The sequence below is a fragment of the Dasypus novemcinctus genome, chromosome 6 (assembly GCF_030445035.2).
Source record: "Dasypus novemcinctus isolate mDasNov1 chromosome 6, mDasNov1.1.hap2, whole genome shotgun sequence".
In the NCBI taxonomy this organism is placed as follows: Eukaryota; Metazoa; Chordata; class Mammalia; order Cingulata; family Dasypodidae; genus Dasypus; species Dasypus novemcinctus.
In genome coordinates, this window is record NC_080678.1 from 51406217 (window position 1) to 51431002 (window position 24786).

Here is a 24786-nt window from a genome sequence, read left to right on the forward strand (position 1 = left end):
AGGCCTTTTGTAAGTTCCAAATTCATTCCTATCCCAGGACCTTTTAACTGTGGTTCCCTTTGCCTTGATCTTCATCTAAATTGCTCCTTCTCATATTTTGGGTCTTAGCAGTATCAGTTACAAATGACTGTTGGCTGCATATAAAAGAGACCCCATCTAAGAGTGGCTTTAAAAAAAAAAGACAATATTAAAAAAACAACAAATGAAAAAAAAGAGTGGCTTACACACATAGAGGTTTATTTGTCTTACATAAAATTTCCACAAGTAGGCATTTTAGGGCTGGTGCAGCACCTTCATGAGATACAGGGACTCGGCCTTTTCCATCTTTCAGTTCCACCACCCTTCATATGTTGACCTCACATGTCTGACCTCATGCTTCCTCATGGTCACCAGATGGCTGTTGCACCTAAAAGCCTTCAGGTGCATGTTACAGGAAGAAAGGAAGAATATAAAAGCCCATTTTTATGTAACTTTTTATTATGCAGAATTTAAATATAAAAAATAGAATAGTGGGAAGCAGATGTGGCTCAACTGATAGAGCATCCGCCTACCATATGGAGGGTTCTGGGTTCAGTACCCAGGGCCTTCTGACCTGTGTGGTAAGCTGGCCCACACGCAGTGCTGCCACATGCAAGGAGTACTGTGCCACCCAGGGGCACCCCTGTGTAGGGAAGCCCCACGCGTAAGAAGTATGCCCCGCAAGGAGAGCTGCCCCACGTGAAAAAACGCATCCTGCCCAGGAGTGGCACCACACACACAGAGAGCTGGTGCAGCAAAATGATGCAACAAAAAAGAGATGCAGTTTCCCGGTGCCACCTGACAATGCAAATGGATGCAGAAGAAAACACAGCGAATGGACACAAAGAGAAGACAATGGGGCGGAAGGGGAGAGAAATAAATAAAATAAATCTTTAAAAAAAAAATAGAGTAGTATAAAGACTCCCCCTTCCCTGCACATAGATACCATGCAGCTACAATAATGATCAATTGCAGCCAATTTTGTACCTATGCCTGCCCCACAGCTCTTCCTCTCTCATTATTTTGAAGCAAATCCAAGACACTGTGTCATTTTCACACAAAAATGGTTTATTATGTGTCTCTAAAAGATAAGGGCTCGTCTTTTATAAACAAAGCTACAATATTATTATCACATAACAAATTAACAATTCTTTAATATGATCAAATAATCAGTTAGTGTTCAAATTTCCAGTTGTACAATAAAAATCATATTTTTTACAGTTAAAAGTATCTGAATAAGACCAATACTTACAACTGATATGCCTTTGAATCTATTGGATACCCCTTCTTTTTTTCCTTAAAATTTATTTTTTGAAGAAGTCAGTTTATTTGTCTTGTGGAGTTTTCTAAAATCCATATTTTCCTTATTCCCTATGGTATCAGTGTTCTCTGTATTGTAAACTAATAGATTTTACATGTTTTAATTAGATTTAGGTTTGTTTTTTTTGTTTTTGTTCCTTTTTTTCCCCCTCAAAAACTACCTTGTAGGAGGCCTTGAGTTCTGTTATCTGGAGACACATAATGTTTGCAATGTCTGGTTGTCTCTCTTTTTGTGATATTGGCAGCTTTTGATGAGGACTCCCTTGGCCCATTAATTCATTATGTTACAAAATGGCTGTTTTAATTTATCATTACTTTTTCATTTATTAGCTGGAATGCCTCTATTAAGAGACCTTTCCCCTTCTATTTTTGGGTTACCCACTGGTATAGACAACAAAGGAAATAAAGATGGTCAGTTCTTTGCCTTAGTTTTCCAGTTTTCAGAATAATGAATTGATTCACTACCACTCTCCAGTGATAGTCATGCTTTAAAAAAAATTATCAGTATGAACTCATGGATTTAAACATATCTGATGTGTTTTAATCCATTGCAGTTATTATCTTTATTGAGGCTCAGATTGTCCCATCTTTGGCCATTGGGAGCATCTTCAAATTGGTTCTTCAAGTCCTTTTTGTCAGAAAAAAAAAAATTTTCCTGCAACATCACTTGAAGGTTTCCATTTCTATCTCAATGACAAAAGTTGTGTCATATGGCCACCCAGAGCTGGAAATCAGTGGTGGATGGTGTTTGGGTGATTCACAATCTCCTCAAAGAGGACTTCCCAGATAACCCATGTAAAGAAATCACTCCCTATTATTCTACAGAACTCTATCCTTTATACTTCCTTTATAGTACTAACCATAAACTATGGATGTTTTGTTTATTCTATTATTAAGGGTTTGACTGCATAGATTATATGCTTTATGACATTTTACTCTTCATTGTATCCCCTAGCATAATACCTGTAGGTGCTCACAGAAAATGCTCAATAAATATTTTTTAATAAATCAATGAATCGGGTGTAGACCCATTGTATACATTGCTGCCCAGTGTGGTAGCCACTTGCTACATGTGGCTATTTAAATGCAAATCTAAATCAATTAAAAGGAAATAAAATAAAAATTCAGTTCCTTAGTCTCATTTAACCATATTTCAAGTATTGGAAAGCCACATTTGCCTAGTGACTACTGTTCAACAGGGCAAATATAGAGCATTTCCCTCATCACAGAATTCTAGTGGATAGTGTTAGAGACATGAAACCAGCTAAGTGTTAGATTAACTCAACCAATATCACATAGCTACTAAGAGGATTTATGTCAGAATAGCTTCAAAGAAAAAGAATTCTTAACATCATAACGTAATTATCACTGTTGTTATTACTTGTTTAGTCCTGCTTTCAATTTTGAGCCCTCTGGAGGAATTTACAAGGACTTCAGTTCTGTTTATCTCATAAGGTGACCAACAATCCTCATTTGCCTGGGAATGAGGTAGTTCCCAGGACATGGAAAAGTCTTGGGCAACCATACAACCTCACTATCCAAATATTTCATTGAGGTTTGTGGCAAACAAATGAATTGGTTCATCAGCTGCATTTCAACTCCAAGTGATGTGCCATATTTCATGCTAGAAGTGAGAAAGCTAAGGACTCCATTTCCTGGATATCTTTCCATCTTGGGTCTTGTACATGGACTATCTCTGCCAAGCAGATGTACATGGGCAACATCTGGAAGGGCAGACCAAAATGGAGGGTGTACTTCTGCTGTTTTGTCTGGCAAGCACAAAAGAGGCAGCAGAGGTCCCAGTGTCTAGTCCTTAACTTCATGGTTTAGAGAGACAGGGTACAAGGCATGCGATTTGTAGGTGAAGATTCAGCCTGTGACAGTCAGTCCTGGAGCCAGCAGTTAGGGCAATGACTTCCTGATTTCTCCGTTTACAATGGAAACAGAAGTAGCAGCTCTCTTAGTAAGCTAATTCTATGGTGGAATTCTAGGAGTCATTCCTGAGAGCCCAGTCTATAGCCTGTTCCTTCAGGCCTTCCAGTGACTTTGTAGCCATGCAATCTCCTGTATTAATTCCTTTTTTGCTGAAAGGAGCTAAAGTGGTTTTTATTATTTGCAGGTATATTAGTCAGTCAAAGGGGTACTGATGCAAAATACAAGAAATTGGTTTTTATAAAGGGTATTTTTTTTGGGGGTAGGAGCCTACAGATACCAGGCCATAAAGCATAAGCTACTTCCCTCACTAAAGTCTTATTTTCACTTGTGGGATGGAGCAAGATGGCTGCTGACAGCAGTGAGGGTTCAGGCTTCCTGTATTTCTCCCTTCCAGGGCTTTGCTTCTCTCTGGGTTCAAGGTTCCTTTCTTCCCGGGGCTGGCTTCTCTCCCTCTGTGAGCTTACAATTCCTGGGGCTCCAGCTTAAGTCTTCAGCATCAAACTCCAAATCAAAACTCCCAACATCAGAAACCCTCAACTGTGTCCTTTTATCTGTGATAAAGCAGATAATCCCTCACTATCCAGAGGGGATGGTATGAGGCAAACTGAATATCCTGCATGTGGGGACCTGGTATAAGACTTTCCCTCTCCCTGCTATCATTCTTGAAGAAATGAACATACACCCTAGTCACCAGCATCCTAAAAATACTGGAAATTTGATTATAGAGCAATTTGAGGGAGGGCACCTTAATTTCAAGAATATAAATATATATTCATCTTCCAGATTCTGGAATGCTCTTCTAAATCTTTTTATATAACAGGCTGCCTCTCAACTTTCAGATACTAGCATAAATGGTGCTTCCTTAACTACTCCATCTAAACTGGTCCTCCTCTTTCAGTTATTCACTTCCACATCATTTTGTTTAATTTTAATGTCATTTACAATAATCTGTATTTATTTCTTTATTCACTCCCTGTAGCAGTTTGGTATGGTTATGAATTCCAAAAATAGATTTTGGACTATATTTGTAATCTGGTCTGTACCTGGGCATGATTGAATTATGATTAGGGCATTGATTGGGCCATGTCATTAGGGCATTGAATCCTCACCCCTTAGTGGGTGGGAACTCACAGATAAAGGTATGGCAATGGACAGAGTTGAAGGTTTCTAATGTTGGAGTTTTGATGTTGGAGTTTGATGGCTGAATCCTTAAGCTAGAGCCCCAGGAAGTAAGCTCATGGAGGAAACAGAAGCAAGCCCCAGGAAGAGAGGAACCCTGTGCCCAGGAAGAAGCAAGCCCTGGAAGAAAGGAACCCAGGAAACCTGATCCCTCACAGATGTCAGCAGCCATCTTGCTCCAACATGTGAAAATAGACTTTGGTGAAGGAAGTAACTTATGCTTATGGCCTGGTATCTATAAGCTCCTACCCCAAATAAATACCCTTTATAAAAACTAACCAATTTCTGGTATTTTACATCAGCACCCCTTTGGTTGACTAATGTAAGGGTCAAGGTTCATTCTTTCATTCATTCATTCAGCAAGTATTTATCAAGTGCCTACAATATTTTGGAATGGAGTACCCTAAGAATATCCCCTCCACATCCAAACCAACCCTACTTAACCCTAATTCAGTTTTCAGAATTCAGCTTAAATATCACTTCCTCTGTAAAGACAAAGCCTAGGCCAGGTATCCCTGGTATATGTCCTCTTCACACAGGGTATCTTGCTTCTTTTGCACTTTGCAGTTTGTACTTAACACCATTGCTTTTGGGTGATGTGAATCTGAGGTCTGTCTTCTCTATCATCTCTGTGTGGGCAGGGACTTTGTTTTTGCTCATGAATATATTCCTGGTACCTAACTTGGTGCCCACTATATAGTAATTGCTTAATAAATGCTTCCTGGCTTGTCAGAATCTCATTATAACAATATTTATTCACCAGAGCAGTTTTTGCTTGTTTTTGGTGGTTATGTTTTGGTGTTTTGGTTGGACATCTCTGCCCAATTCTAGGACCCTGCAGAAAGCAGTATAAAAACCACTTTGCAAGAAAGTAGAATTTAAAATAAGTACTTGTTTTAGTTTGCCAAAGGGCTGCCAATGCAAAGCACCAGAAATGGGTTGGCTTTTAAAAATGGGATTTGTTTGGGACAAAAGTTCACAGTTCCAACACTGTGAAAAGTCCAAATTGAGGCATCATAGAGGTGCTTTCTCACCATCATCAGCTGCTGATGATTCTGATGTGTTGCCACATGGTGAAGCAAGATGGCCACCCATCTCTGCCGAGGTCTCCACCTTTCTGTAGCTGTAGGCAAGCCTGGCATAGAGTTTGTCTCTTACCAGACCTCTTTTCTGAGTCTTGGTGGCTCAGCTCTTTGAGCCTCTCAAGGTTTTCTGTTTTCCTGCAGTCCTCTCTCACACATTGCAGAATCAAACGTGGCGGTTCCCTCTTCCCTGTGTCTGTCCGTCTGTGTCCCTCTGTGTCTCCATTTTTATCAGACCCAGTAAGAGGGCGGAGACTAACATGAATCACACCTCACTGACATAGCCCAATCAAAAGGCCAAAAGCAATCCTATCAAGTAATCTAATCAAAGGCGCCTCACCGGAATTTAATGCAGTCACATGATATCATACCCACAGGAATAGATTAGTTTAAAAAACATAATCTTTCTCTTTTTGGGATTCATAAAATAATATCAAACTGCCACAGTACTTAAGTACTAAAAAAAGCTTGTTTTAGGGCAATCTCTTTTATGAGGTGGCCTCATTGAAAATCTTTGAGGAAGGCACCAAGATCAATAATAAAAAAGCAAAAATAAATATCTGCCCTAAAAAAAGAAGTCCATCCTGACTCAGTATTATTCTGGCAATCAAAGTTCTGATAGTTCTTTGTAAATTATGTCTTTTTTTTTTTTTTGAGGTACTGGGGTTTGGGGATTGAACCCAGGACCTTGTGTGTGAGAAGCCGGTACTCAACCACTGAGCCACATCGGCTTCTTTGAGTTGGTTTTATCATTTGTTTTGTCTGTTGTTGCTTTTGTTTTTTTTTTCAGGAGGCAATGGAAACCAAACCCAGGACTTCCCATGTGGGAGGCAGGCACTCAACTGTTTGAGCCACATCTGCTTCCTATAAATTATGTCTTGAAATGACCCTTTCTCTGAGCTCACACTGTAGGATCAATGTTAAGTTGATGAAAGCTTGGGCATGTTTTGCTTTATTTCCCCTTTAGCAGTATAACTAGAATTTCTGCATGGATAGTATAAAATGGTAGACAGATTTTTAGCTGTGTCTTCAGAAAACAACAGTGAATTGTAAGCCTTATTTAAATTAATTAAAAACTAGGTTATAAATCCACATTGCAGACCTCTCTCTTACCATGATGGAAACCTTACCTAGAATCCCACAGGCAGCTTTCCCTGATGTTGGCCAGATCTCCTAAGTGGGTCACAAGCTCAGACCAATCGAGATTCCTCCTTTGAGTCTGGGCCAGTTCCTTGGAGAGTTTTGCTGTCCCTATGTTCAACAAACACTAGGACTCACCAGCTAGGAAGAAGGAAGAACTTGCTTTGAAGGGAAATTCCTTGTCCTTTCCGTGGCTTCAACTTCTTTATCTGAACGATGAAGGAACTGCATTTCTTCACACACACATTTCTTCAGCTCCCATTTTGTGTCCGGTATTGTGTTGAGTCCTGGGAATTCAAAGATGAACGCTTCTGTGCCTGTGCTGAGAGTTGTGCGTGTGATAATATGAGTCTGAGAGGTATCAGAAATGCTTCTGGGACCAGGGAGGTAACAAAAACATGTAAGTTTAGGCAGATGCAGGACAGTGAGGAGTGGTGAGGGCTATGGGGAATGTCCAAGAGAACACATTGGTAGGAAGGGAGATTTGATTTCTTGTTTGCTGATCTTGGAAGACACAAAAAAATTGCAATGAAATGTTATATATTTAATTAGACTGGAATAGGCATAGAGTGATATGACATACACCAGAGAAGCACCCAACCCAGTCTAGTGGTAGAGTTGCTCAGAGAAGGCTTTTCATTGAGTACTTTGAGACTTGAAGAAGAAATCGGTGGCAGTCAGATCAGGGGTATCGCAATTCCTGAAAGCATAAATAGCACAGTACTTTCGGGGAACTGCATAGAATACCTTTGGTTTCCCAGTATCATAGGTTGTGAATTGTGAGTGTCAGGAGATAAAGGCTGAGGCAGTAAGGGTCAATGACATGAAAGATTTATTTATGAATTGTGGGGCATCATTCAAGAACTTTAGGTACAAGAATGTCATGATCAAACCTGCAGTTTTAAAGATCATTCTTGTAAAAATGTGAGCTTGAGAGAGTATAGTTAGAAAGTTTTCCTTCTTTTCTATATTCTTTATCTTGTACACAGAAAGCGCCCCATCCCCAGCTTCCCAAAAGGAAATGCAGACATACCTCAGAGATATTGCAGGTTTGGTTCCAGACCACTGCAATAAAGCAAATTTCCCAGTGCATGTAAGAGTTATGTTTATACTATACTGTAATCTGAAAAATGTACACACCTTAATTAAAAATACTTTATTGCTCAAAAATGCTAACCATCATTTGAGCCTTCAGTGAGTTGTAGTCTTTATGCTCGTGGAGGGTGTTGCCTCAGTGTTGATGGCTGCCGATCGATCAGGGTGGTTGTTGCTGAAGGCTGGGGTGACTGTGGCGATTTCTTAAGATAAAACAGCGGTGAAGTTTGCTTCATCAATTGATCTTCCTTACACAAAAGATCTCTCTGTAGCATGCAATGGTGTTTGATAGCATTTTAACCACAATAGAACTTTCAAAATTGGAGTCAATCCTCTCAAACCCTGCGGCTGCTTTATCAAATAAGTTTACGCAATATTCTAAATCCTTTGTTGTCATTTTAACAATGTTCACAGTATCTTTAGCAGGGGTAGTTTCCATCTTAAGAAACCACTTTTTTGGTTCATCCATTAGAAGCAACTCTCATCCAGTTAGAGTTTTATCATGAGATTGCAGCAATTCTGTCATACCTTCAGGCTCCACTTCTAATTCTAGTTCTCTTGCTATTTCCACCACATCTGCAGTTACTTCTTCTACTGAAGTCTTGAACCGCTCAAAGTCACTCATGAAGTTTGGAATCAACTTCTTCCAAACTCTGGTTAATGTTGCTATTTTGACCTCCTCCCATGAGTCATGAATGTACTTAATAGCATCTAGACTGTGAATCCTTCTAGAAGGCTGTCAATTTACTTTGCCTAGGTTCATCAGAGGAATCACTATCTAAGGCAGCTATTCCATTATGAAATGTATTTCTTAAATAATAAGACAAAGTCAAAATGACTTCTTGGTTTATGGGCTGCAGAATGGATGTTGGGGTAACGGCATGAAAACAACATTCATCTCATATATCCCTCTCAGAGCTCTTGGGTGACCAGGTACATTGTCAATGAACAATCATATTTTGAAAAGAATCTTTTTTTCTGAGTAGTTGGTCTCAACAGTGGGTTTAAAATATTCAGTTAATCATGTTATAAACAGATGTGCTGTCATCTAGGCTTTGTTTTTCATTTATACAATACAGGCAGAGGAAATTTAGCATAAATCTAGGATTTTGGAATGGTAAATGAGCATTGGCTTCAATTTAAAGTCATCAGCTGCTTTAGCCCCTAACAAGAAAGTCAGCCTGTCCTTTGAAGCTTTGAAGCCAGGCACTGACTTATCTCTACTATGAAAGTCCTAAACAGCATCTTCTTCTAATAGAAGGCTGTTTTGTCTATATTGGAAATTCCGTTGTTTAGTATAGCCACCTTCATTAATTATCTTAGCTAGATCTTCTGGATACCTTGCTGTAGCTTCTACATCAGCACTTACTGCTTCTCCTTGCATTTTATTTAAGGAAAGATGGCTTCTTTCCTTAAATCTCATGAGTTAACCTCTACTATCTTCAAACTCTCTTCATATCAGCAATAAGGCTGTTTTGCTTTCTTATAATTCATGTGTTCACTGCAGTAGCACTTTTTAAAAAAAGTTTCTCTTCCCTTCCCCCCCCCGCCAGTTGTCTGCTCTCTGTGTCCATTTGCTGTGTGTTCTTCTGTGACTGCTTCTATCCTTAGCAGCAGCACCAGGAATATGTGTTTCTTTTTGTTGTGTCAGCTCTCTGTGTGTGTGTGACACCACTCTGGGCAGGCTGCACTTTCTTTCACTCTGGGCAGCTCTCCTTACGGGGTGCACTCCTTGTGCGGGGGACTCCCCTGTGGGGGACACCCCTGTGTGGCAGAGTACTCCTTGTGCACATCAGCACTGTGCATGGGCCAGCTGCTCCACATGGGTCAGGGAGGCCCAGGGTTTGAACTGCGGACCTCCCATGTGGTAGGCAGATGCCCTATCCATTGGGCCAAGTCTGCTTCCCCTGAAGTAGCACTTTTAAAAATATATGTTTTTGTAAGAGAAGTTGTGAACTTATAAAACAGTCATGTATAATGTGCAGAATTCCCATATACCACCCCTCCACCAACATCTTACATTGTTGTGGAACCTTTGTTATAGATTATGAGAGAACATCATCAGACTATTACTGCTAACTATGGTCTATAGTATACATTTGTTATATTTTTTCCATATCCCCTCTCCCCACTATTAACAAAGCACCTTCTCTGACACTGAATGGAATAATATTACAATATTGCTGTTAATTATAGCCCATAAGTTATGTTAAATGTATTTTTCCCAAGCATCTTCACATTCTTACCACCTTGCAATAGTGACGTACATTTGCTTTAGTTCATAGAACATTCTTGTATTTGTACTGTTAACCACAATCCTCATCTACCTCTGGATTCACTAGGTTAATCAGTCCCTAGGTTATTCTCTGCTTTCTTTCAATTGATATTTACATCCCTAGACTACCCCTTTCAGCCACAATCCCATTTATAAAGCAGTCCTGTTAGTTATACTCACGATAATGTGTTATCATCAAACTCTGCCCATTTCCCACATGAAGTAGCACTCTTAATTTCCTTCAAGAACTTTGCCTTTGCATTTATAACTTGGCTAACCCTTGGGTGCATGAGGCTTAGCTTTCCACCTATCTCAGCATTTGACATGCCTTCCTCACTAAGCTTAATTTTTAACTTTTGATTTAAAATTAGTCTTGCGACTCTTCCTTTCACTTGAACAGTTAGAGGTCACTGTAAGGTTATTAATTGACCTCATTTCAATATTGTTGTGTCTCAGGGAATAGGGAGGCCTGAGGAGAGGGAGATTGGGACTGGCTAGTTGGTGGAGCAGTCAGAATACACATTTATTAAATTTGCCATCTTATATAGGTGCAGTTCGTGGTGCCCCAAAACAATTACAATAATAAAATAGTAACAATAGTAATAGTAAAGATCCCTGACCACAGATTGCTGTAACCGATATAAAAATATAAAAATAATGAAAAAGTTTGAAATTTTGCAAGAATTACCAAAATGTGCCACAGAGACAAAGCAAGTCCATGTTGTTGGGAAAATGGTGCCCATAGACTTGCTATACGCAGGGTTGCCACAAACCTTCAATTTATAAAAAACTCAGTTATCTATGAATCGAAATATAGCAATGTACAATAAAACAAAATATGCCTGTATAGAAATCATCTTTGTTTTGTCTCTTTCTCACCCTCCAATTGCCTATCAGGTCCTGCAGAGATTAATTCTTGAATCCATTTGAAGCAGTCATTCCTACTGCTATGTCCTTTACTCAGTCCCTATTGTCTTTTATTTGGTCTTGTTCAATAGTCTTCTATCTGGTCCTTTCTCTCCCAATTTATTTTCTAAGTGGCTACAGTAGGGCCTCCTAAAATGTAAATCTAGTGGTTTTTCTACCGCCTAAGTCTTTTCAATGGTTTCCAGTGGGCCTCAGGGTAAAGTCCAGACTCCTTTCCCAGGGGCCTAGAAAGCCACCAGAGAGTTGGGCTCTGTCTAACCTTTTCAGCCACTTTCTGCCTCTGTAGGCCATTCTTTAGCCTTGATGAACTCCTGGCAGTTTCCCAAACAGGTCAGACTGTGTTTCAAACCCATCTGCAGAGTCTAGGCTCCCTCAGTTTGAAATGGATTCTCTCCAACCTCCTCTCACTACACACCTGAAGAAAAACCATTATTATTCAAAATTTGGTGTGTCACTTTCTCCCTAAGCCCATTTCAACCCCCACCTCAACACAACCTCCCTTCTCCTCCCTACCTTGCTCCATCAATGCACACTCTCTGGACTCCTGTAGAATTACTTCCGGCAGCATAGGTGCTGTACTTTGCTTTTTTCATTGTTTCTCCAAGCAAGGACCATCTGCATCACAATTGACTGGTGTGTGTGTAAATTGTTATTGTTTTCAAACTTACTTTTAATATTTATTATTAATCATCATCATTATTACTATGCAGATTACTGTGCTCCAAATCTAGTGACTCAGTCTCTTTTACTCTGGACCTAGAATCCGCACTTAAAAATTTTCTTACGTTATTGTATTAGTCAGGGTTCTCTAGTGAAACAGAATCAACAGGAGATACCTGTAAATAGTATAAAATTTTATGAAATTCTCTAACATAACTGTGAGACGGCACAAGTCCAAATTCCACAGGAAGGCTGCAAACCAGGGGCTCTGATGAAGGTATCTGATAAGCTCCCAGGAGACATTGGCTGCCTGAAGTCAAACTGGAAAATTCTCTCCTGAATGCTGAAATCACTTCCCCTTTTAAGGTATTCAACTGATTGGATAAAACATCATTCATTGCTGACAGCAATCTCCTTGGTTAATTGTAGATGTAATCAGCCATCTATGTAATAAACTCACAGGTGACTACAGTCCATAAATGTCCTTGTATTACAATTAGCCCAGTGTTTGCTTGACCAAACAACTGGGCACAATTACCTGCATTTTACATATTAGCCTAACCATCAGTTACTGATAATGTTCTCATTTTTTATCAGGTGCTGGTTACATGGAGTGCTCATTTGTGCAAAATTCATTGTGCCGTATCCTTAGAGTATGAAGGTTTTTTTAATAATTCAAAAGGAGAAACTCCCTAGGTTATTCTTATATACATCAATATTTGAATGATATAGGCAAAAGTGGGTTCTTTTCCACCCGATGCACTTTAAAGACCAATTCCTGAGACACCAGTGTTTCAAAGAGAGAAAGAGTTTATTTGCTTGTTTATAGCAAAGGAGGTCAGAGGCCTAAAGGCCCAAAATCTGTCTCTGGGAATTGCAGTAATCCTGATAGTTTTATAATATCTGGGTTTAGTAGTTTATGCTAATGAGTGATTGGAGTGGGACTGGCTCAGGTTCCTTCATTAATAAACATTAAGGGGCTGAACAGGATGGTGGGCTGGTGGGTACAAAAAGAGGAGGGGAGGTGTTGCTGAGTCACAAGGTTATTATAATCACAAGACAATCATTATCAGAGATCAAGGCATCAGGGGATGGGAGGTACAGAATGAGGGTCAGTTGTAAGGTTTTTCTTATGGATTTCAAACAGAGGAGGGTAGAGTGTTTACCATTTCAATAGAAATGTTCATATACAAGTGTGAGATCTGGCTACAAAAATTATCATAATAGCAGGTCTTAGAAATGATCATATACAAAAGTAAGCTCCCTTTGGAATAATCATCACAATGGCAGGCTTTAGTTGGGAATGACCATATATAAAGACTGAGGTTGGTCTTGCTAGTTTCAGTAATTTCAGAAATTAACCTTTGGCTATTTTATAGTGATTTCAGTAATCATAATTATTTGTTAATTCTTAACCCTCAGTTATGTAAGACCCACTGAATTATCTGTTTCTCTCTATTGGATTGTAAACCCCTTGAAGGCAGTGAAGGTACCTATTTTGTCTTTGTAGTTCCACCATCTGTTTTAGTGCCTACAGTATAGTAGGCAATCATTAATAAATGATTGTTACATAAATGAATGAATGAATGGAGAGAAGTGGCTTGTCGATTCCCTCCTCCCTCACTCTCTTCCAAACATTTATTCCTTGTTCTTCCTGGAGCACAAAATATCTCAGGCCTCAAAGTTACAGCTCCAACGTCCCCCCCTCCCCCCAATAAACCCATGAGTTACACCACTGCTGGGGTGTAACTGATCCTGACTGACAGCTCAACAAAGGCGGCAGATAGGAACAGGTAGAGGACATTCTGTCCCCTTACCAGCAACTTCTGCCCTGCCTGGGTCTGAGCCACCTGGCTCAGGGCACCTCAGCACAGTTGGAAATCAAGCTGGAGAGAATATGCCCTTGAAAATACTGTAGTACTAAAGCTTCTATTTGCATTTCTAATAAAAGTTACTTCCTAAGCGACTTGGGTCATTTATGAGGAAACTTGAAAACTGTACATTTGAAATTTTACGAGAAGCAATTTTTAGCAAATTTATAGTAGGTGAGAGGGACCAAAAGCTTCCTGGGGACACAATGATGAACAAAAGAGACACATACCCTGCCTAATGGACCTTACAGTTCTGGGGGGTGGGGTGGAGAGATAGGCAATCAAATAATATCTAACTTTTTCATAGCATTTGTGATGCATGGGCACTGGTTTAAATTCTTTTACATATGTTCATTAATTTAACCATTGTAACAACTCAGTAATGTCATTTTCCTTTTTTTAAGATACCAGGGCAGGGGATTGAGCACCAGACCTCATATGTGGGAAGCCAGTGCTCACATTGGCTCCTTTGTTGTGTTTGCTTCTTGTTTGGGTTTTTCTTTGTTTGTTTTTAGGAAGCCCGGGGGGTTGGCGGGTAGGGAACACAACACGGACCTAATCGGGGACCTCCCATGTGGGAAGCAGGGGCTCAATCATTTGAGCCACATCCACTCCCCCTATAATTATTCCTATTTTACAAATGAAGGAACTGAGACATTGTATAGTTACAGACTGATGAGTCATGAAGGTAAAGTATGGGGAGTTGACAATGGATCTAGAAAGGAGACCTAATCTGGTCCAGGCCAGGGAAAGCTTTTCTTAATAAGTGAGGTTAAAGCAGGGATCGGATGGGTGAGTTGGAGTCTAGTAGTCAGAACAGTCTGGGTGAAGAGAATTTCAGACAACAGAAACAACAAATGTAAAGGGATATTCGTTTGAGGAACTGAAAGACTGTAGTGGGAGGACAGGGACCCAGAGATGAAGACGTCTGTAAATGCATAAGGTCAGGGAAAATGAGGAGTAAAGAAATTTAGGGGTTTAGTCTTAGTTTTGCTCTTAATAGCTTCAGCCACCTCTCTGTGGCTCAGCTTCCTCATCTAAAAATTATGAGTGGCTCCTAGAGTTCTCAAGTGGCCCCTGTGGTTCTTAAGCTCTGATTCTAGGCTGGAAAGACCTGCCAATCTAGAGGTCCAGGCCACGGACACTGCCAAATGAACCCAGGCCCAGTGGCCCATCGAACATTTGCCATCCTCTGATTCCTCTGTAAGTACAAAGGATGGAGAACAATGAATATACCTGGTTGTGAGCATGTTTTGTTTCCCTCACTTGAAATGAAGTCAAACTACTACTACTAATAGTGTAATAAAAATAATAATTACCTCTTTGAGCACTTATTATATGTCAGGATTTAGATAAATTCCCCCCCAACACCCAACACCTTTCTTACAGATAAGAAAGTTGAGGCCTTAAGGGATTACACAATTTTGGGAAGGTCCTCACTACAAATTTGCCCTGCTTCCTGAGCATGCCCAGCCAGTATGCTAACTGGAGCTGACTTTCTCTGGGTTTGCCTGGTGGCTGAGGTGGAATTTCAACCCAGTGCCAATTCCAAAGCGCCTTCTCTTGACCACCATGCAATGCTGCATTCCCTTCTTAAAACACAGGCAACTCTATAAATAGCATGACATTGTCTCTTGAAGTCCTTTCTGGGTGAGGAAGGTGCTTTTTATAGCTTGGGGTTGCTTCTGTTTACATGGTTTCTTCCAGTATGGGTAATCCTGCCTACAGCTGTGTCCTTCACTGTCCTTAGAGTGACTTCCTTCGTTTCCCCCCTGCAAAAGACAACTCCACGGAGACCACATGGTGTTTGTTGAGTATGTATGTGCGCCAGCAAAGAAAATTTTCACTCCCTTCCCTCCACAAGTCTGCCTATCTTTCTATAAATAATCGTTCTCCTCCCCTTAGGCTTGTGAACGGTTTGGTCACATAACTAAAACACACACACCCAAAGAGGGAGCACCGCAACGTGAGTGACCTTGCAAAGGTAGCGAGCCCACTGAGGACAGGATTAGCAAACCTGCAACCTCCGGAAATATCTTTTTTCTGCATTCCTTCCAAAGCTGTTCACCACCTCTCTGTGCCTGCCTCGCCCGTTCCCTCTCTGCTCGGTCCTCCACACAAAGCCCAGCCCGCCTTTCTTTTTGCAAACCCAGAGAACTTCAGTCCCCATGTTGAAACTCGTCGGTGGCAGTGGCAGGCAAGACTGGGCATGCTCAGTAGCAGGGACGGGTCTAGGAGACGAATCCGCGTTTGAAGTTGCACGGCCGGGGGAGCCAGGGGAGGCAGGCGGCCAGGGCCCTTGCGGGGCGTGCTCGGGGTTCCCGGGTTCCGCGCCCCGGGCGGGCATGCTTGGGGCAGGCGCCGTGGGCCCGGCGGGCGGGGGCCCGGGCGCGGAGGAGGCGGGGGAGCCGGAGGGAAGAGGGGAGGAGCGCCCGGCTCGCCATCTACCGGCGCCGGTTCTGCGGCTGCTGAATCGGAAGCCGCAGGGAGGGTCCGGGGAAATAAAGACGTCCGAGAATGACCTCCAGCGAGGCCGCCTGAGCCCGGGCCCGCGCGCTGCTCCGCCAGCCTCAGGCATGGGCGACCGTGGCGGGCAGCCAGAGCGCTCAGCCCCGCACGCCCCGGGGGTCCCTGCCGGCGCCGCAGTCGTGAACGGGCTGCTGCACAACGGCTTCCACCCGCCGCGCCTCTGCAGTCGGGGTTCCTCGGGCAGCGATGACGCTGCGTCCCAGCGCCTCCCGCTCCAGCCCGAGCTCCAGCCTCAGCCGCCGCCCCCTCAACACGACTCTCCGGCCAAGAAATGCCGGCTGCGGAGGAGGATGGACTCGGGGAGGAAGAACAGGCCGCGTAAGTCCCGCCGGGATGGGAGCGCGGGGCTGGGGGCGGAGGAGCGGCGGGGGCGACTGCCACCACGCGCCCCAGGCGCCCGAGCGCCTGCCGCCGGGGGACTGACTGTCCGGAGGGGGCGCCAAGCACTAAACATCACTGCCTGAGCCTGACCCCTGCTTGCTCCCCATCCGTAGGAAGAGCCGATTGGAGGCGGACCTGAGCTGGTCCCTGGGTTACGGTTTTCCGAAAGGCGAACGTTCTGCCCACCTTTCTTATTTGTAGCTCGGAAAATGCCTGTGTGCACGTTTGGTGGGGTTCCAGCGTGAGGGGAGAGCGGGCGCACAGCCGGAGCTCCTTTCTCCCTTCCCATCCCTCTCCCTTCTCGGAGCGCCTCTTTCTGGGGTAGGCGCTCAGGCGACCAGCTTGCCCTTTGAATAGCAGAGTAGCCGCCAGTGCCAGCACCTGGGTCTATTGGTGGATGCAAAGACCGAAGGCGTGGAGTTTGACAACCCCCCAAATCACGGCCTATAAACGCTGTTTCTTTGCAGCCAATGAGAGGGCCTGCTGGGAGGGACACACCTACTGATACCATGTGGGCCGGAACTATGTGGGCCAATGAGAATTGGAGGTGGATTTTTAGGGGTGGGGTGGGGTGAGTAGGGTGGTAGAGTTGAAGGTTTGTAATTGTAATGTACAGCTCAGAAAAAGAAATGAGTTGTTTTATTTCTAAAACGGATATAAATAATGTTAGTTTGTAAAGAGCACTTTCCGGACATTCTGGGGTGTAAGTTTGTAGGTAGAATTTAAAGTTGGTTTTTCTTGTCTGAGCCGAGCATCATTCAACTGGTTACCTCTTTCTGGATCTTTTTAATGAAGCTTATAAATGGCAAAAAGCAAAGTAAGTAGAATGTATGTTATAATCATTGCATTCCAGCATGCACTGTTTGCATATGGATTATTATGTTTGATATAAAAAATTACTAAGTAGGCATTTGATTTGTCTGTATTTATGTTTACTTTGGCTCTTAGCTTTTCTGCATTGAATTAAACGTTTTTAAGATTGTAGAAAGTACTTAAACATGAGTTTGAGATCATGATGATTCTGATACTTACGTTTTGTAGGTCTAAAACATTAAGTTTGAAAGTTAAGATTCTGTATGGAACTTTGAAGCCCCACAACAAATTTGGCTAAGGTGATAAGTAAAACATCCACCATCTGAATTTTTATTTGATTTTTTATTCTTGATACTTGTTAGAAAACGACTTTCTTTATGGAATTCATTGATAACATGATTTATTAACCTATTTTGCTTTTGAAGCCATTTTTTAGGTATTTCTCTGCTGTAGGTTAACCAATAGTACCAATGTTTGCAATTTAATAGCTGATGGTAAACTATAAAGAAGACAGTTGTATTGAGTTTTTGTTTAGTATTGCCAGCTTGAATAGTTTGTGCTCAGATGAGGGTATAACAACTCCTGAAATAATTTTTGAGAAGCTGAAATACAATCCAATGCTATCTTCAAGGCAGAGACAAAGTAACCCAGAACCTTAACTTGTGCTTGCAAACACATAGGAATTTGTTTTTAAGTACAAGAAAATATAGCTTTCTGCCTGTCTGCTTTGTGTTAGAAATTATAGTAGTTTGTTTCTTACAAAAATAACCTCTGTTGCTTTATACATTTAAAAAAAAAAGATAAATCAAAATTGGCTTTTCAGTATCTTACCATGTTTTCATTTCGCAGGTTTGAACAAACATTTCTAAAATAAATTTTACCTTATCTGTCACATTTACTGTGTTCACTATCCAAATTTCTAAATTAAAATTGGGTTTGATTTAATATCACTGTGCCTTGCCTATTAACATTCAGGTTTTGGTTTGTTTTTTTAATAAAAAGAGATGTTGATATTTAAATCCTCCAAAGGGGAATCTACTTACAGTTAAGCATATCTCGATTTTTTGATGACTGATAGCTGTCACGTAAGCAATTATTTGGGTGCTTTAAATGTGAAATTAAGAGTATGGTTGCTTGTGGAAACATGGAAACTGGACAGATAATTCCTGCATACCTTTTACAACATCAGATGCCTATCTCTGTCCAAACCAGAGTTGGGTTAGAACACACAATGATATCACTTCTATCAGATAGGTACCTACAATGCATGTGTGGGTAGGTGTGTTTCTTATTTGATAATGTTTTGGGTAGAGTGCAAAATACATTACAATGCTTGGTTTGACAACAATGAATGGAATGAAGTAAAATTTCAATAATTTAGAGTATTTAAAAAATTCCAGTCTGACCCTCAGCTCAGGGACTATTCACATTCTTCTAATCTAAAAATCAGATCAATGATGGGTTGATTTCCCTCAACCAAGAAAGGGAATATTGTCCACTCTTTTTATCTTAAGTGCCATCACCTCACTCTACTCATTCTTGGAAGGTTTTTCCAAGTCTGGCTGCTTCATAAAACTTCCTTAGTTATTTCACTTGCCTCTGTTGTTTAGCAGCAGTGTGACCTCAAACAAATTACTCACTTTCATCTTGAAATGCTGGAGTTGGGCTAGATGATCTCCAAGTGTTGTTTCTTGTACCTTTGGAATTACATGCAATTTCAGAGCTCACAGATCTTCCTACCTGACCTCTATACTACTTATCCACTGTGGCACATGACTTATTATTTAATTATTCCTTTTCTTTGCCTAGTGCTAATTGTTTCATGTGTGTTATTTGTCTTATCTCCCAAATTAAATTTGAAGTCTTTCATTAGAGTTTATGTATTATTTTTTCCCGTATGCCTTGTACCTTGGGGTTCATGAATATTTGATTGTTTTCACAGAAAAAGGTTTAAGTGTCATCATTACCACCTCATTTATTGAGGTAGTTGTTTCCATCCCTGTAACAGACTTAGATGATATTCCTGATATCATAAGATATGAAATAAGGGAGGTCAGTTTGGTTTACTCCTTGGTGCTCTGCATTCTTTGAAGGACGCTTAAGTAGCAGCACCACATGGGGGTCAGTTCAAAATATTTGGGAATTGAACTGACCCCATGTGGTGTTACTTATGCATCCTTCAAAGAATGCAGGACAAATATTCTGGTATTACTACTTTCTGCAGATGTGGTCAAATTCCCAAGTTTTCAAGTCTCCATTTTTCATTTCTAAACAGGAATACATTTTTGCCCATCACTTATTTTATTTTTTTAAAAGATTTATTTAGTTTTATTCCTACCCTCCCCCCCCCCAGTTGTCTGCTCTGTGTCCATTCGCTGTGTGTTCTTCTGTGTCCACTTGCATTCTTGTCAGCGGCACCGGGAATCTGTGTCTCTTTTTGTTGTCATCTTGCTGCATCAGCTCTCTGTATGTATAACACAACTCCTGGGCAGGCTGCGCTTTTTGCGCAGGGTGGTTTTCCTTGCAGGGCGCGCTCCTTCATGTGGGGCAGCCCTATGCGGGGGACACCCCTGCATGGCACGGCACTCCTTGCGCGCATCAGCACCGCACATGGGCCAGCTTCACCACGAGGGTCAGGAGGCCCTGGGTTTGAACCCTTGACCTCCTTTATGGTAGGCCGACGCTCTCTCAGTTGAGCCAAATCTGCTCCCCCTCATTACTTATTTTATTTATATTTGTTTATTTATATTAGAGAAGTTGTACGATTACAAAACATTCATGCTTATTGTGCAGAATTCCCATACTTCACCCCTCCTCTAACACCTTACATTGATATGGCATTGTTACAGATTGTGAAAGATCATCAGATTATTACTTCTAACTAGGGTCCAGAGCTTACATTTGGTATACTTTTTCCATACACCCCCTATTATTAATACCATGTATTAGTATTGTCCATTTGTTATAGTTCATGAGAGAACACTCTCATATTTGTACTATTTGCCACAGTCCTTCCTCCACATGTCTCACTCTGTTATATAGTCCTATGCCTTGTACAGTCCACCCAAAGTGTACACTCTGTGACTCTCCCTTTTATCACAGAGCTGTGCACTTATCACCTCAGTAAATTTTTGAATGTTTTTCTTAGTCCAAAAGAAAAAAATCCCATACCCCCTATTATTATACCCTATTGATTAGTACCTTTTCTGACATTGATGCAAGAATATTACAATATTGCTGTTAACTATAGTCCATAAGTTATATTAATCATATTTTCCCATGCATTACCATATTCTTACCACCTTGTCATAGTGACATTTTTTCTAGTTTATACACAAATGTGCTTTTATTTGTATTATTAACCACAGTCCTCATCCACCTCCAGGTTTACTATGTTATTCAGTCCCTAGATTATTCTCTAGCTTACTTGCAATTGACATTTACATCCCTAAACTTCTCCTTTTGGTTACACTCCCATTTATAAATCGGTCATGTTAGTTATACTCATTGTAATGTGTTCCCATCAACTCTATCCATTTCCATACTTTTACGGTCAAGCTAATTGAAAATTCTACATATGTTAAGCATCAGTAGCTCTTCTCAGCTCTCATCCTATCTCCTAGTAACCTGTACTCTAGGTTTTAACTCTGTGTGTTTGTTCTTCATATTTAGTTCATATTAGTGAGTCTATACAATATTTGTATTTTTGTGTCTGGCTTATTTCATTCAGTATAATTTCCTCTAGTTTTATCCCAGTTTCATTTTTTCTTCATAGCAGCATAATATTTCATTGTATGTATATACCATATTTTCTTTATCCACTCATTGGTTGATGGACACTTGGGTTATTTCTGTCTTTTGGCTATTGTGAATAATGCCACTGTGAACACTGGTGTGTAAATATCTGTTCCATTACTTTTTAAAAAAAAATTTATCTATTTATCCCCTGTTCTCACTGTTTTGCAGTTGCTGTCTGCTCTCTGTGTCCATTTGCTGTGTGCTCTCTATATCTGCTCATCTTCTCTTTAGGAGGCACTGGGAACTGAACCTGTGACCTCCCATGTGTGAGAGAGGTGTTCAATCACTTGAACCAACCCCTGGTTTGTTGTGTCTCTCATCATCTTTCTTCTCTGTGTCTCTCTCTCTCTCTTTTTAAAGATTTATTTATTTCTCTCCCTCCCACCCCCATTGTCTGCTCTCTGTCTTCATTTGCTGTGTGTTCTTCTGTGTCTGCTTGCATTCTCGGTGGCACTAGAAATCTGTGTCTCTTTTTGTTTTGTCATCTTGCTGCGTCAGCTGTCTGTGCGTGCGGAGCCACTCCTAGGCAGGCTGCACTTTTTTCACACGGGCGGCTCAATGCGAGGCATACTCCTTGTGTGTGGGGCTCCCCTACACAGGGAACACCCCTGCGTGGCACAGTATTCCTTGCACATAGTAGTGCTGCGCATGGGCCAGCTCACCACACTGGACAGGAGGCCCTGGGTTTGAACTCTGGACCTCCCATATGGTAGGTGGATGCTCTTATCAGTAGAGCCATGTCTGCTTCCCTCTGTGTCTCTCTTATTGCATCATCTTTCCATGTCATCTTGCTGCATCAGCTCACCATGCCTGCCCATTGCGCCAGCTCACCTTCTCCAAGAGGCACCGGGAACTGAACTGGGACCTCCCATATGGTAGGCAGAAGCCCAATCACTTGAACCACATCCATTTCCCCCAAATGAATTATTGAAGCATTTGAAGCAGAACAGAGAATGGCAGGAAAAGGTCAACATGTCCTTTGCTAAGTAGGACAGTGTTGGAAGATGAGAAGTTTCGACGAGGGAGTCTCATTCTCAGGGAAGAAAGTATTCTGCAGATATTTAGTGAGGGTCCAGGGTTGGTATAAGGGTAGAATTTCTTTGAAATCATATCCTTGTTTTCTTCTCTTTCTACCAAAAGTAGTTGGGCTCAGTGCTGCCTACCCAATGGGCAGACTAAAAAGGTACTCCCCACACAAGCAAAACATTAGGGGGAGGCAGATGTGGCTCAAGTGATTGAGCTCCTGCCTACCACATGGGAGGTCCCAGGTTCGGTTTGTGGTGCCTCTAGGGAAGATGAGCAAGATGGCGAGGTAATGCAGTAGGCTGGTACAAGGTGATGTAGCAAGAGACACAAGGAGACAGGCATGGGAAGCGGACTTGGCCCAGTGGTTAGGGTGTCCATCTACCACATGGGAGGTCCGCAGTTCAAACCCTGGGCCTCCTTGACCCGTGTGGAGCTGGCCCATACGCAGTGCTGATGCGTGCAAGGAGTGCCATGCCACACAGGGGTGACCCCCACATAGGAGAGCCCCATGGGCAAGGAGTGTGCCCCGTAAGGAGAGCCGCCCAGCGCGAAAGAAAGTTCAGCCTGCCCAGGAATGGCGCCCCACACACGGAGAGTTGACGCAGCAAGATGATGCAACAAAAAGAAATAGATTCCTGTGCCGCTTACAACAACAGAAGCGGACAAAAACAAGAACATGCAGCAAATGGACACAGAGAACAGACAACTGGGTGGGGGGGCGGGGAGAGAAATAAATAAAATAAATCTTTAAAAAAAAAAGGAGAAAAACATAATGAGACACAAAGCAGGAACGGAGGTGACTCAAGTAATTAGGCACCTCCTTCCCACATGGGAGATCCTGGGTTTGGTTCCCAATGCCTCCTAAAAAGAAGACCAGCACACAGCACAGACACAGCAAATGCAAAAAACAATGACGCGGACGGGGAGAAATAGATTCATGAAACAAATTTATAAAAATAAAAAGCATTAGGGGGACCAAGGAAAGAAAGAAGGAAGTCATGTCTTTATATATCTTTATACCTATGAATCTATTATAGATATATAGAGATATAGATTTATGCCCATGCATGTACCAAAGTATTAATCACAGGAAAATTACAACTTTGGATATTTATTTATGCATATTTCATGGTTCAGTATTGTTTTTATTTAGAATGCTTTGATGTATTTTGAACTACTTACTCATTACATGTCAACTGGATAGCACTATATCTTTTCAGCATTTAAGTACTTTATTTATTTTTTATAAGATTTATTTATTTATTTCTCTCCCCTAACCCCTCCCACCCTGGTTGTCTGTTCACTGTGTCTATTTGCTGCGTCTTCTTTTGTCGGCTTCTGTTGTTGTCAGCGGCACAGGAATCTGTGTTTCTTTTTTGTTGCGTCATCTTGTTGTGTCTGCTCTCCATGTGTGCGGCACCATTCCTGGGCAGGCTGCACTTTCTTTTTGTGCTGGGCGGCTCTCCTTACGGGGCGCACTCCTTGGGCGTGGGTCCCCCCTACGCCGGGGACACTCCTTGCGCGCATCAGCACTGCGCATGGGCCAGCTCCACACGGGTCAAGGAGGCCCGGGGTTTGAACCGCGGACCTCCCATGTGGTAGATGGACGCCCTAACCACTGGGCCAAGTCTGCCGCCTAAGTACTTTAAATAAGTGTAAATCTGGCCCCACATGGGCCTCACATCTTTATAGTAAGATTTATAATTTATTTATTGCTGCTGAAACAGCAGGGTGGAGTTGCCAGAATATCTTCACTTCATGTGTCTGGTTGGAGTGGGCAGGTTGAAATATTTCCCAGCCCAGAGGGAAAGATGCTTGGTATATTTGACTTCATAAGTAGGAAATATGAGGCGAAAAAGGAACTTCCCAGTTTCTACTCACTTGGGTTTTACCACAGAGGTAGCTCACTCTCTTCCACTTGTTTAGCCATTCTATTTCTTTTGTTTTTTAATACTTTTATTGATATATAGTTCACAAAAGTTTTAGTTCACACATTTTAAGTTTACAATTCAATGTTTTTTAGTATTTTTTTTGCTCATTGCCTGCTCGTTGTCTGTTTTTTTTCTTTAGAAGGCACCGGGAACCAAACCCGGGACCAGAACCTGGGACCTCCCACGTGGGAGGTGGGCGCTCAGCTCCTTGAGCCACATCCTATGCCCTGTCTAGCCATTCTGAATAAGGACTTGGAGAGTTTGGAGGATTTAAAAGACGTTTTTATTTAGGAAATTTCAAACATTATATGAAACTAAAGAAAATATAGTGTAATGAACTGCCAAATACTCATCACTTGGTTTTCATAAATATCAGCTTATGTCCAATTTTATTTTCTCTATTACATGCCCCACCTCCCTCCCAAAACTTGTATTATATTGAAGTGAATACCAGACACCATATCATTTCACCTATAAATATTTCATATATATTTTTTAACCCCCCCCCCTTTTTGGCTTGCTTGCTGTCTGCTTTCTGTGTCCATTCGCTGTGCATTCTTCTGTACGTCTGTATTTATTTTTTATTTATTCCCCTCCCCCCCTTGTGGCTTACTTGTTGTCTGCTCTCTGTGTCCGTTCGCTATACACTCTTCTGTGTTTTTACTTGTCTCCCTTTTTGTTGCGTCACCTTGCTGAGTCGGCTCTCCTCAGCGCTTGTGGGCTGGGCGGCACTCTGTGTTGTCCTGGCCGGCAGCTCTCCGCAGTGTGTGGGCGAGCCTGCCTTCACAAGGAGGCCCTGGGATGTG

At 41.8% G+C, this 24786-nt stretch overlaps 1 protein-coding gene and 1 long non-coding RNA gene across 4 annotated transcripts in view; one reads left to right on the forward strand and one right to left on the reverse strand.

Annotated features, from left to right (window-relative positions):
• Positions 1 to 221: 221 nt before the first annotated feature.
• Positions 222 to 16821, reverse strand: LOC105746396 (uncharacterized). The gene is made up of 3 exons (XR_001118783.2): positions 16599 to 16821; positions 11485 to 11586; positions 222 to 414 (listed from the first exon to the last, which is right to left on the reverse strand). It is a non-coding gene; the product is annotated as an uncharacterized lncRNA (long non-coding RNA).
• The window catches only part of PANK1 (pantothenate kinase 1), a 55654-nt gene continuing 46407 nt past the window's right edge, over positions 15540 to 24786 (forward strand). The window contains exons 1-2 of one of the 3 annotated variants that reach the window (XM_071215781.1): positions 15707 to 15865; positions 16045 to 16349. In XM_071215781.1, coding sequence (XP_071071882.1) covers positions 16079 to 16349 — 271 coding nt within the window. In that variant the 5' untranslated portion in view covers positions 15707 to 15865; positions 16045 to 16078. Of the gene's footprint in view, positions 16350 to 24786 lie in introns of all 3 variants that reach the window. The other 2 variants (XM_058298804.2, XM_004461415.5) reach the window with 2 other exon arrangements.